This window comes from Anas acuta, chromosome 2 (assembly GCF_963932015.1).
Source record: "Anas acuta chromosome 2, bAnaAcu1.1, whole genome shotgun sequence".
NCBI classification, from domain to species: Eukaryota; Metazoa; Chordata; class Aves; order Anseriformes; family Anatidae; genus Anas; species Anas acuta.
In genome coordinates this window covers 10,328,706-10,342,713 of record NC_088980.1, presented here as the reverse complement: position 1 = coordinate 10,342,713, position 14,008 = coordinate 10,328,706, and the positions used below count along the sequence as shown (strand labels likewise).

Genomic DNA, 14,008 nt, shown 5'->3' with positions numbered 1-14,008 from the left:
TCACCCATCCCTTTTGAAAACCTTGGGCCAGCACCCAGCAACTAGCGTCCATATATTTTTTTTGAAATTTCTGTTTTCTGAATCAAATATTGTTCTTGATTGAAGCCAAGATGCTAGCCTTACCCACCCAGCAAAGGAGGGGACTTTGCACTAAGCTCTAGAAACCATGGCTCTTCCCTAGCATAGAGGTTCATGCTATTCCCTGAGTAAAACAGGAGTCTGCAACTGTTCATCAGGGCACCAAGAGCTGTAAAAGCCCTGTTTGGGCCCTGCAGACCTCCATGCAACCCTGTACCCAGAGCCTGGGGCAAGGCTTGCCCCTGGGCCACCAGCTTTGGCCTAACCACCTCATGGTCCCAGCTGTGGTGGCTGGATGCCATGTGTTGATCCAGGTCCAGCTGCCACTTTTGTGAGCAAGGAAGAAGAGCTGGTGGGAAAGTGGCCGCAGAAAGCCCTTCAGCCACCCCATGCTTTTCCAGGATCGGTTTGTACTGTAGGCTTTCTTAATTTTCTGGTCTTTGGCAAAGTCGTTTCATGTATTACAAATTTTAATCCTTTAAAGTACCTTTGTGTGTGTCTGTCATGACTCTGACTAAAGTCACGGATGAAGTTTGTCAGAGAGTAAAGAGCTGTTTACCTCAAGTATGAAGACGTTTGGAAGAATCTGAACTTCAGCAGCAAGAGAGGAATTAGGCAGATGGATGTTGGGGTGACGGAGGGGGCTGGGACCCAGTCATCCCTCACAGCAACACAGAGCTGGGTGTCCTGTCCAAACACAGATCTCCTGCCAGCAAACACAGCAGCTGCACTGGGGACTGCAAATTGCTGCGTTGAAGACTCAGTATGTGACACTGAGAGTTTGTGAATGAAGAGGCGGTCAATCACAGAAAAATTATAGAATCAGTAAGGTTGGAAGAGACCTCCACGATCATCTGGTCCAACCATCCCCCTGCCACCAATGTCACCACTAAACGATGTCCCCAAGCACCACGTCCTTGATCACCCCCAGGGACGGTGACTCCACCACCTCCCTGGGCAACCTGTCCCAATGCCTGACTGCTCTTTCTGAGAAGAAATGTCTCCTCATTTCCAACCTGAACCTTCCCTGGCACAACTTGAGCCCATTCCCTCTGGTCCTGTCACTGTCTACCTGTGAGAAGAGGCTGACCCCCAGCTCCCCACACCTTCCTTTCAGGTAATTGTAGAGGGCAATAAGGTCTCCCTGAGCCTCCTCTGCTCCAGACTAAAAACCCCAGCTCCCTCAGTTCTGTGTTTGTGCCTGAGCCTGCTGCTCCCTCCCAGAGGTGGACCCAGTGCTCCCAGTCCCAGAGAGGCTGGGGATGGCGACAGGAGGTGGAGGATGAGGGGACCATAAGTGCCTCAGGTGCTGGAGATGCTGGCCTGATGCCTCACAACGTCCTGCAGCAAGGCAAGTACTTTTCTGTGGAAAAACCCTAACGTAAATAAAAGACTATTGGGGAGGCCACAAGGGGAATCCACCCAGCTAGCGCATTTTCTAGGACAAAACTTTGACACGGGCTGCACTGGGTTTATGTGAGGCAGTCGCACTGAACAACCCCCACCGCCGTCCTCCAACGCCCCATTCTCGGCCATCTTCGTGTGGGGGCTTTAAGCGGGAAGGCTCCGGCGCCTCACACCCGGGGCAGGCTCAGAGCCCCCCGGGGCTCGGGGGCAGCCCCCGGCCTCGTCCCCGGTTCTCCCCGCGGGTCCGGGCGCCCCCGGGCGGGGAAGGAGGGAGCCGGGAGCCTTCAGCAGGCAGCGGGGAGGCGGCGCCGCCGAGCGGGAAGGGGCAGCCCCCCGCCTCCGCCGGGCGGGCCGGGGCGGAGCGGAGCGGAGCGGAGCCGGCTCGGCGGCGGTCGCTGTCCTGGGTGTTGAACCGGCTGCGGGAGAAGGCGAAAGGGAAAGCGGGCGGCATGGAGTGAGGGGGGCCGGCGGCGGCGGGCAAGGGAGCGGCGGGGAGGCAGCCTGCGATGGGCCAGGCATGATGGGGGCGCTCGGCTCCGTCGTCCCTCTGCTGCTGCTGCTGCCGGCGGTGCTGCTGCTTCTGCTGCTGCAGGTCGTCGCCGCCGCCGCCCCGCGCAGCCAGCCGCCCTCCGCCGGCGAGGCGCGGATCGGTGAGTGGGGAGCGGGGTGGGGGGCCCAGGGGGGCTGGCGGGCAGCGGGGCCGAGCTGTTCCCCTCCTGCCCTCCCTCGGGAGCTGCCGGCCTCACACGGGCGGCCGCGCCCGTCCTCCGCTCACCTCACGGCCACCGGCATCCTCAGCTCGCCACCGGGCTCCCCGGCTCCCTCCCGGCTCGCCCGCCCGTCCCAGGGGGGATGCACCGGGGGGGGACGAGGCTCTTGGGCTCCCCTCAGCGCTGCGAAGTTGCACCGAGGCCCCTGAAGTCGGGGTGGTGCAGTGGGGAGGCAGCCAGCCTCGAAGCGTTTGCCCCTCGCCCCAGCTGAGGGGTTTCAGCCATCATCATTGGAAAATGCAGGACCCTAGGCCACAGACCCCCGGCTTTTGGGGGTGACCACCCCTCAGTCGTTCTGCTGGAGGTGGGAATCAGCAGGGCTGAGGTGGTTAAGGGTGGTTTAGAGGCGTTTAAAAATACCCAGTCCAACCCCACGAAGACCATTAAGCAGCCTCCTTCTGCTGAGATGTGCCCAGACAAACCCCCTCCTCTTTTAGAGGACACCTTCTGGATTTGACATCTAGAGGAGAACTCCCCACCTACTAAAATCCTCCTCATGAGCAAGGAGGGGTCCTGAAAACAAACTCTGTGCGCTCAGGGTCGATGCTGTTCTCCCCTGTGACCCTCCCAGGCAGTCAGTCCTCCCCTTGCACTGAGGCTCACCAGAATTGTCTCCAACGATACGTGTTAACACAGTCAGTCTCACTTCACTTGCAGTATCTTCCCCAAACTCACCTTAAACCAAGAAGGTCGAAACTTGTTTTTTGTCCCAGTTTAAGAGCTACCTAGAGTGGTTATGGGGATCAGAGAGTGAAAGCTAAACTAGCTGTCTCTAAGAAACCTTTTCTTCGGAAGACAAAATATAAAATGACTTTCAGTAACAAAGCAAGCCTTTCACAAAAGTATCCTCATGTATGCTCTGTTTATTAAGGAAGAATTAAAATCAGCTGACTTTTTTTTTTTTTTTTTTTTTAATGAGGCTTGAGTCAAGTGGCAATAAAAATGATCTATTAAATGCTTGCTCTAGTGAAGGTGGTGATGCAAGGTTTTAAGGAGAAACATTTTGGACTGGATATACCCCTCCCTTCCTTCTCTCTCTCCTGGTTGCTATAGATATAGACTGTTTCTCCTAATCTTCTGGGGAGAAAGCTTGCATAAAAATACTGAAAGTAAGAGCTGCAATTTTTATGTTTAATAATAATGTGCTGGGTTATGCATTGTGCTTTCAAACTAGCCAGATTTTGATTCACTCTCCCTAAACATGAACTGCCAATCAATCTGGGTCACAAAATATTTTTCAGTGTGTTGTAGCTACAAAGCAATGTTTGTGTGTTTGTCACTTCCCTGTAGCTTCCCTGTGCTTCTGCCTCAGCAAGGATGCCTGCCAGCCTGTAAAGGCTGTCCTTGGAAAGGAGTGGGGGCAGAGCAGGCTGCATTTACACAGTGAATCCAGTGGTCTAGGAGGTATGGTTCAGAGATCTGTCAATAGCAGCGAAGCAAGTTCAACCTTTCTACTTCTGTCTGGGATGGGGAAATATCTGATATCTCACAGTTCTGAAAGAGGGGGAAGGGTTTATTGCATTTGACAAGATGCAGGAAAATGTTTGCATTGCTGAAACTGAAACAGTTTTAGCTGTCCCTTCTTTTAGAGTTCCCTTCTTTCTTTTATCGACCAGTGTTACCAATCTTAGTAATCTCGAGTTCGGACTATCTATTATAGTAGATTCCATACAACTGTAGACTGCAATTTTTAGGCACAAAGAGGAGATGCAAATGTAATTTTACAAGGTATCTGAGTCTGGGGATTCTTTATGATTATAGGTGGAAGATACCCATTTAGTTTCTTCTTGGACAGTCCCATTATCTTTAACTGAAAATTAAACACATGCATTATAAAACCTCTGTAACACATGCTGGAAACTGCTTTAAAAGCCATGTAATTACAGAAACAGTTTTTTTTTTTTTTTTGTATTAATTTGTTTCTATTAAGTGTTTCAGAAAGTCTTCCTAAAAGCTGATTCTGAAGTAGAAGTTTATGACCTTTATTATTTTATGGGGTGTTTTCATCTTATTTTGTTCTTTTTGTCTTTTTTTTTCCTCAACTTTTCTCTGTGCTTTCCATCATGGTAGTCATCTCCAAATGGTGATCTGTTTCTTTTGTCACATACTTACAAACTTGTTTAGGAAGTTGGAAGTTTTAAAGTCATAATTAAATAAAATAATGTATCTTTGGATTTGTGCTTCTTCTGCCTGTATAATTCATGAGGCTTTGTAGATTGTTCCTGTGGGGAGGTGTTTTTATAAGATGCTATTCTCAACAAGAGCACATATTGTCTTCTGCTTCTTCCATTTCTTGACATTTATAGTAGTTTTTAAAATGTGAACAAACAAGGAAAAGTACGGCCCTTCTCTCTCTGCCTCTTTCCCAGGTTTAGCCCAGGAAAGATATTATCTTTCCACAACAAAAAATACACTGAGTACATTTTAGTGTTCATTAGTCTTTGGTGAAACAGCAGGACTGGGAATTTAATATTCTAAATTAATCTTTATTTGTTTATAAAACACAATCCATTTGAGATTGTGGAACTTTTTAAAAAGTGTTTTACAAAGTAATCTCCTGTAAACAATCTATCCCAATTATGCCTGCTAAATTCTTCAGACTTGGATTGTTCTGCTCCTGTAATGATGGCTGTATAGTTTTTTTTTTATAATTAACTTTTTTTTTTTTATTAGCAAATGATTATGCTGAGGAATAAGTTAATCTTAAAATTTTCATATTTAAACTTCATAGTTAAACTTCTAATTTTCGTAGTAGATATGCTGGGTGAAGTAGAGACCAAAGTAAACTGTGAACATTGATTATCAAATTATTTCATTAGTCCTAAAATAATTTATAGTAGAAGTCATTCCAATATATACTGGTATATACCATATATATAGTCATTCTGATATATACTGGTAAAGAGAGTAAGTCTGGGCATGCTGCAGTGCCTTCGCATTGACCTCTAATGTGTAAAATGATGCATATAACCTTCAGTGAATGAGAGTATAATTTGGGAATAGAAATTAATCCTTTGTGCTGCTCATCATCCTGATTTTTTTTTTTTTTTTAATCTGAAGTTTCTTCTTAAATGTGTACTGCTGTGGAAATTTCTAGAAGCAGTTGTTCCATGCACCATGTAAGAAGTTCCTTCAAAGTTGTATTCAAATCATCATTTGCAAATTTCTGCCGGTTGCATGCCTATGGTTTTAATTTTTAACTAACAAAAAGACAAGTTGGTCAAATTTCAACTTATAAACATGTAAGATTCTTTCAAGCCATAGCTGTGATCGTGTTACATTTCGTTAGCATTTAAATGTGGTTGACTTTACTCAAAGACTTTTATATAACGTTGCATGTAAATTGTAGGGTAAATTGTAGGACTTTCAAAAAGTGCAGTGTGAATGTTTAGTGGTGGAAAGAAATAATTTCAGCATAGGTTAGGAATTTCCTTTGATTGTAGTTGAACAGAAGTAAGAAATAAGAACAGGGATTTCATTTACCATTGTTGGAAAGAATTTCTTCAGTGCGGATTCTTACATTACAAGAGGATGAAGTAAATAGTAGGACAAATAACAAAATAGAAAACCTTTGGCTTTGAGTCAGTGCTTCACATATGATGCAAAGGATGTCGTGATAGAGAGCCTTTGCCTGTGGCTGTTGCATGGGGAATGGCAAAAATGTGGATCTTGTTTTAGTTCTTGTTGGGTGGATGTTACCATGACAAAATTAACTATTGTTCTCATTTCTCATTGTCAACCATCTTGGAGAGCCATGACTGAAACTAGACTTAAATTTTGCTTCCTGCCATGACTTTGAGCTGAGCTGTAGCTCACTGAAGTCAATGTCAGCCTTCCCATTGACTTCCACAGCATTTGGATCAAAATTCCAGTTGAGTCTTGCAGCAACTGGCTGAGAAAGTAGGGGAATTAGTGTTACCATCTGTTCAGCAGATAGAATTGCTTGACTTTGCCATGACAGAGTAATTTGGGACTTCTTATAGGCACGGAGTTATTTTGGTATCGTATTGCTTTGATGTAATTATTAATGATATGTAATTTATGGTACAATGGTAGCAAAGAAACCTAACAAGACAATAATTTAAGTAAGGCAGTGCTATGTACTCATAAAGTGAAGGATTCAATGCAAGAATTTTCGCTTCATCAAAAGTATTTACTTGCTTTCTTGTATTCTAGACATGTTTCTAAGTAAGCAGTCATGTCAAAAAGCAATGCTAATGTCTAGCTTGATATCAAGGTATGTGTATCTGCTAGTTCCATTGAAAAGGAGGTAAGAATATGCATGGATTTTTTTGGCATCAGGTCATGACTGTTCTACACTATCCTTTTCAACTTGAAATGTATTGTCCACACCTTCTTTTACTGTCATCTGACTTGTATTTGTTGAGAGGTTCAAACAGACAGGAAGTGAATTAATTCATTTATAGGTAAAAGGAAGTCATTGCAGGGTGTTCTGGAGGTTGTCCATAGGATGGGATTTCTAGAGAGGTTTTCTTCTTTTATCTGATTACCTGATTGAGAGAAAACAGATGAAGTTCTGGAAATACAAGCTCCTTTCTGCTTTGCACCTGAGCATACTTCAACATTTCTCATTGTTGTTTGGTGAAGTAAAATAGTATTTCTAGTTGTCTTACTTCTTTTTTTGTTACCGAGGAAGAATACCAGACCCCAAAACTTCATCATACTGCACCATCATCATGCCATGCCATCAGTCAGTCTACCAAGAGGAAATGAGGCTACTCCTCGCTGTTAGATCCTGGAATACTTGGGTAGTTCTGCTAACAGCAAAGGGTATTTGATGTTGACACGTTGATGATAAATAATCAGTTGCCTGTGAACAGCAATGAACTTTGCCACAGTGAACAGCAATGTTTTTAAACATCAGTGTGGAGAGACTGCCCTCAGTGAGAAAAGGGCAACTGCAGTCCCTGAAGGCAGTGGAGGCCACTGATAAGTGGGGAGCTGAGGTTCGTTGATCAGGTTTACATTGTCTGGTAAGAGAGCATAAGAATATGATCTTACATTTAGGTGATTGGCTTTGGTCATATATATCCAAATCCACAGGAAGGAAGCCCAAAATAGTATATATGCCAGCTTCCTCAAAACAATAAATGTTTTGACCTCACTGTAAGCCTAAAATTTTGAAAAACCTCTGAAGCTATTCTTACAAGAACCGGATATTTAAGGTCTTGCTAAAATCCGTGTTAGTGTTTACAAGCAGATTTAGGAGGGCATCCAATGAAGACTGAAGGCAAGATCAACCTGGTCCTGGTGATAAAGCTGGAAAAGGATGGAAAGCATCCAAGAGGGAAAGGCCACTGCTAATCTCCGTTGAAGACAGGATGCTGAGCTGGATGTGCCTTTGGTCAGGCTCAGCATGGTCATTCTTGATAAGTTTAGGAAGTTAAGTAATATTTTTGCTGGTGAAATGGCTTTATGTTTGCAGATAAAGAACAAGCAGGTGAAGATGCAGAAGAAGAAGAGACAAACAGCGTGTTTTCAGGGGAACAATCAGAAGAGAGGCCAAGGAGTAGAGGCATTTGGGGAATGTGGATGTTTAAAAAAGGAAATGAGAAATGAGGTGTTAAAGTAAATGCATTGCAATTGAAGGTCATGAATGAAGATTAATGTGTTGTATAGGCTCTACAAATATGTAAACTGATGACTCGATGGGGTTACTCATTCTCATAGAGGAGCCAGTCAAACGCAGCAGCAAAATTGAGATGTTCAATGGGCCTGGTGGAGGCATGAGAAAATGAGGCAAGGTGACAGGAAGGAAAAGCAGAAACATCAGTTCATTCATTTAGGCCAAAACTATGGCCACAGGGGAGTCAGGTAATGTGTGTAGACTGTGAAAAGTTGTCTGGGGATAGAAAAGAAGGATGAAGTTCTCCTAACGTGAGAGCTGGGATTCATCTAACTAAATGTGATTATTTGAGCTAATCACTCCAGGTACCTTTTAACCTAGATCTAGTTTATACATTTCAATTTTTCTTTCCCAAATGTACATAGCTAACACAGGTCAGATAAATATCTCCCAGAATGCAGCTATTCCTTTCCACTTGGTATTGTCTTCTGTTGTGTAAGATTCCCAGGACAGGGAGACTATCTCTCTGGCTATAAATATCTACGTGGTTGGTATTGCATCATAACAATGCAAAAATCAGACGCTCAGGTTATGCTTGGGGAAAGGCAAGCACACCTGGGGAGTCATTCACCTTTCTTCCCCCACTGAAGAGAGCCTAATGACATAGCTTAAAGTGAAGGTAGGTTGGTTGAAGATCACCTCCTGTATTACTTCAAAACCACAGGCACGACTTTGATATGTGTAGGTCTCACTAGTAAGCTGGTTAGGAAGATCCTGTGGTTTGTCAAGCATGTTTGTCACATAAGGGGCTGAAATGAGTAATGCTGCTGAAGGACTCCACTAGACCTGGAAAAATTTTTCCTTGAGACAGTCACCTCTGGTAATTGCAAACAGATAAAAGTGACCTCCAAATGAGATGGAAGAAATGCACAGACTGGAGTGAGTGAGTAAAGGAAATAAAGCAGGTAAATGAGCAGGTAAATGGTCTGCAGGTAAGATGATAGACAAACGTGGGGGAGTCTGGTGGTGGGAGAGCTGAAGGAAGGCACCGTGGGACTTCCTGGTTTTGGACAGTCAAGAGAGAGCATGAAGGGCACGGAGGTTAATGTGTCTGTAGGATTACTGAGTTTTCCTATGTGAGTTTTAGGGCCTTTGCTTTGAGGGGGGTTGGGATGACTCTATTTTTATCTCAACAATTTCACAGTGTCAATAATACACTATAACATTCCCAGTAACAGTAGGGCATTCAGAACAGCTGTGCTCATCAAAAACTTAAAAAACTTTTTTTCTGAAAAGATTAGCAAGGCTTAGCTTTATAGAATTTATTCCTTTTGAGAAGGAATTTTTGAGAAGTAAAGTAGCTTAGGAAATTACTGCATCCTATTTTTTTCTAGAGTTTCTTTCAGTGCAACATACTTGACAAGTACTAAACAGTCTGCTGATGCACAGCCTTTCTCAACCGGTAGTTAGCACATAACATTGCATACCTACTTTGCCTCAAACTAATAAGTTGATAAAACAAGCTATTTTAAGGCGTAAAAATCAGTGACTAGAAGTTTTATGGGAAGTACAGCTGGTTGTAGTGGGTGTAAGGTCTTTTCTTTCAGTCATAGCTTAACAGCACGCAATGATGGTTACATAAGCTTGAAATCAGAGCCAACAAGTACAAGGTAAAGCAGAAGGATGTACATGCCTCCCAAAATGTAATATACTTCCAGATGCCCTCAGAGAAAATAATGCAAGTGAGACCAAGCACTCATTACATAATGAGCTTACAAAATTCAGCAAAAGGCAGGAACACCCAGACACATGAAAAAACTTGTTTACCCTCCTCCCCATTTGTCTTTGATCTCTCAGGCTTGCACCTCAACACATTCTACAAAATACCTTACCAAAATCAATCTTTGGTGCTGAAAGATAGATACTCGGGATTTCTGGCACATCAACATTTTCTGTTCCCATTATTCTGCAGGAGATAATTACCTGTCTATCTCTTGCTGTCCTAAAAGGGCTAAAGATATTCTTCCTTATTAACATTCTGGTCTGCACCGAAGGGCTATCTTTCCCCTAAAACTTTCTAAGGGTGGTTAATACAATTCAGCTGAACTCAGAGCAGTTCTTTCTGACAGTTGCTTTACTTGGAAGGCGAAGGTCTCATCCTCAGGCCTGATGACGAGTTTGTGTGCTAAGAAATGGTCTGTGTTTTTTCAACTATTACCAGGCAGCAGCTTTGCAATACAGAATGTTTGGCAGTAGCAACTGTTTATGGTATTCCTGCCAGGAAATGCTTGATCTTGCCTTTGGACAGGGTATTGGTTTTGCTGAAATGAAAAAAGAAAAAAAAAAGAAAAAAAAGAAAAAAAAGTCACAGCTTCTTTCACGAGTTATAGCAGGACTGATGTTAGTGCTGGTATCCCTGAAATGGCAACAGGGAGGTGCGTTTGGGGATAGAACTGTTTTATGCTGATAGTGCCCCTGAATTCTCCACAGCATGAAACTTTGACTTGGGTTGTCCTTATAAAAGAGAGTCTCCTATTAACCTGAACTTTCTGTTAGAAAGGATTTGGAAGTCAGATTTCATATTCTATTTACTCTTCAGATGTGAATTATAAACACAGCAGCAAGGATGATAATCTGTGATTAATGGAGATAAGACACCACTAAAGAATGTGAATGTTAATTCTATTTTTAAAGAATATGGACATCATGGTGTATTTCTCTTGCAGAATGATTTGTTATAATTTATAATTTGGAATGTGGAATGCTTTATTTGCTATCTGATATGATAAATGTTAGGCTATCAAACATCTTCAGTGAGCTATTGCTCTTTTCATGCCCATTCCTTTTCTAGATTTGAGCACAGCTTAGTATTCCAGTATGGAGTTAGTGCAATGTTTCTTACACTGGCAAAATATTGTACCCAGCTTCTTCTGTGTCCCGTCCTCATGTCTTCTCAGCTAAGCACTGTTTTCTACAGTCATGGCATCTCCGCATGGATTATAGCAACTGCTCCCATTTGTTGGAGAAGGCTGTAGTCACCAGGCACTATCCTACTTCTTACTTTGTCCTCAAAGAAGAAAGAAAGGAGGAAGGAGGGGAAGTTGGGAATTAGGCATCTCTCGTGGGTTTCTGGAAATAGACGAATGTTAATGAAGACAAGATCCCAAAGTAAATATCAGGCAAATGAATGAAGGTGAACACATCTTGGAGTTAGTGACATGGCTGACAGCGATAAACCCCAAAAATTCTTCAGCAGAGTGTTTTCCTTTTAGATTTTTGATTTCATTTGATCCATATTTAAGAAACATCTTTTTAGTTTATTTATTTTTTGTAACACTTAAAATCTGGGGTCCAGTTCTGCAATGTTCCCTTTCCTTGAACTGAATGAAATTTCCGTGTGAACTGAAATTCCAAAGATTTTAAAATACTCTTGTTAGCACTACCTATCTGAAGGTTTATTTTGGTTAACTAGGTCAGCTCTTAGCTATGATTTACCAACATGCATTACATTCAGGGGATGACTTCCATGGTCAAATTGCAGCAATAAAAGTTGCTTATTCAAAATGAATGCAACAATAGTAAAAACAAATGTTGAAGAAAAAAACCCCACAAAGTTAACTACAATCTTCTGTGCTATCTGTTATTTTCCATCTTCAGAGTGACAGAAAAATGAAACGATGTTCTTCGGAAGCAATTACACTTTTAGGCAGGATAAAATTTATAATGCTATAATCAAACAGCATTTAAAAAGCAGAATGGGAAGGCTGTTTTAGTACTCTGCGTGTTTGGTTTTATGCCACCCTACCAGACAAAGATCTACAGTTGAGGGCTTCTTTTTTTTTTTCCCTGTCCATTTGCTTTTGTTTCTCTGGGTAACACCTGCTCTATAGAGTTGGTAATCTGAAAGTAAATAACTGGGAAGGGAGGAGGAAATGGACACAGCACACAAGCTTGAGAATAAACAGCTGTCAAATGGCTGACATTTTAGAAAGCAGAGCACAGCTTTTATGAAGGATCCGATCCAGCTTGAATGGAGGATCTGATCACACCCAGTTGTCAAATTTTCCTAATTAAATAATTACCTGAGAGGATTTTAGAACAATACATTATCATCTTCAGGTTGTGGAACTGTTTTTCTAGTTCAGCAGATAGGAAGGAGCTCTGAAATTTTCAGCTCCCCAGTGCCAGGCTGGCTGTGCAGGTGGCTACTGGGAGCGTAGTTGTGCTGCTTTCTCTGAGCTTGCAATTTAGGGAGGTTTATGTCATGCAGCATGAATTTTATAGAGAGAGAAACTAAATTAAATAGGGGTGTGTGTAAACAGAGGGAGGGACTCACTTAAGCCTCAGTATGGAGGTGCCAGAATGTGAACCGAGGTATATGTGTGTTTGGCCACCTATTACTTGTTTAACAGGGTGGACATCTTTTCCTTATCTTTCTTTTTACCCATCCTGTATTAGGGCAATATTAACTGGTTCATCACTGCATGAGAAGACTCTGCTCCCAACAGAAGTGTAACATCCAGCCTTTCATGAAGTTCCAGCAGTTTTCCTGGAACTGTTCAGTGTTTGGTGTAAATGAGAAATGTTGCAGGTCCAGTTCCTTCTGACGTTGCTGGTTTTAGTCCAGAGTTCCTGGATTTAAGGTGATTTAAGACATCAAATGTTTGAACAGGGCTTGTCTACAGCTGTTTTTATAGAATACGATTAGCTCTATTTAAGATAGGGTATTAGCAAATAAATATTTGAACATTGTCTTTCTAGCCAACTTTCCATCATCTCTTTTCCAGTCTGGAAGACAGCCTTCCCTCAGGAGCTCCCATATTTTCCAGCAGGTGAAGAATGTATCTACTGTGGTTTCAGTTGAGTGAAGAGTCATTCTTACCTTTTTTATTTTTTTCCACCTTTGGGTCCCTTCAGCTCTTGTCAGCTGTGCTAACAGAACTCTGTTTGACCAGCTTCACCATTGCTGTGTAACCTTTGGAAAGTCCTTCCTGGTTTGTAAAAAAAAAAAAAAAAAAAGAAACCATTTGCTCATTTGCTGCCTGCAAATGTGACACTTCCTGAATACACATTAGATAAAGTACATAACTTGCTTGTAAAGTAGAGCTTCAGAAGTTAATTATACAAATGTGTATAAATGAAAGCAATGAATTCTGATAGAAACATGTGGGAAACACGAAAACAGAAAAAAAGGGGAAGAGAGAGTGTTAGGAATAAATAGCCTTTAAATGTGACACGGTGGAAGTTGGCATAGTGTCCTCTTTCTGTTCTGCTGGAGTCCGTACATAACATCTCCTCTTCCGAGTCTTCGAAAGTAAACAATCAGTAAACTAGCGGCTCTGTTGTAAAGAGATTAATTTCATTATGTACTTTCTCAACACTAGTTCATTCCACTGTATTTTACACGCTGTTTATGCACACCTATTTTTAGTCACATTTCATTTGTGAATAATGCATCAGGTATTACGATGATAGTTTTTTTCGTGTCATAAATCACTAGAGAGCTGTTTCTATAATAGTTTGTTACCTGAAATCTATGATTAAGCCTGCCTGTTTAATTTTGGTTCTGATTGCCTATGCAAATACTTAGGCATATGCTTAACTATAGGGAAGTGCTCTTGTCACTTAGGAAATGGGACTGCTCCCCCCTTTTGCTTTCACTGTAGGTTACAAAGCAGTTTTGATTATACCTTGAATTTGTATATAATCAGGACTTTGTTTCATTTGTATTTGAGAACTTTAACAACATCCAGATTTCACACACTGGAAGAGTCTGTAATAACAAATTTCACAGTACTGTCACCCGTGTGCATCTTTAGGGTTACTTAAAGAATTTGTGGTATTGCCAGATAAGATAATTAGAGCAGGGTTTTTAAATTGAGAATAGATACGAATTCCTCAAATTGCTTTGAATCTGCTATTTGGAATGCCTTCTGCAATAACAATACTTTGTCTGTCATTTACTTTGTTCTTAATTGATATGGCACACCACTTTAGGATGAGTTAGAAGCTTTGGTTTTCATTCTCCTCTGATGGGTAGGTATCTGGTGACATCTGGGATGGGCTGTAAAAACCTACATTTGAGAAGATGCAAATTAACCGAACATATCTCTGAAGGAGGATTAGTGCCAAAACTGATGCTTTACAACTGCAAGAAACCTGGAGG

At 42.3% G+C, this 14,008-nt stretch overlaps 1 protein-coding gene across 1 annotated transcript in view; it reads left to right on the top strand.

The window, feature by feature from the left end:
- Positions 1-1,858: 1,858 nt before the first annotated feature.
- The window catches only part of PTPRN2 (protein tyrosine phosphatase receptor type N2), a 644,732-nt gene continuing 632,582 nt past the window's right edge, over positions 1,859-14,008 (top strand). Inside the window, exon 1 of the mRNA XM_068673455.1 lies at positions 1,859-2,135. Coding sequence (XP_068529556.1) covers positions 2,003-2,135 — 133 coding nt within the window. The 5' untranslated portion in view covers positions 1,859-2,002. The remainder of the gene's footprint in view (positions 2,136-14,008) is intronic.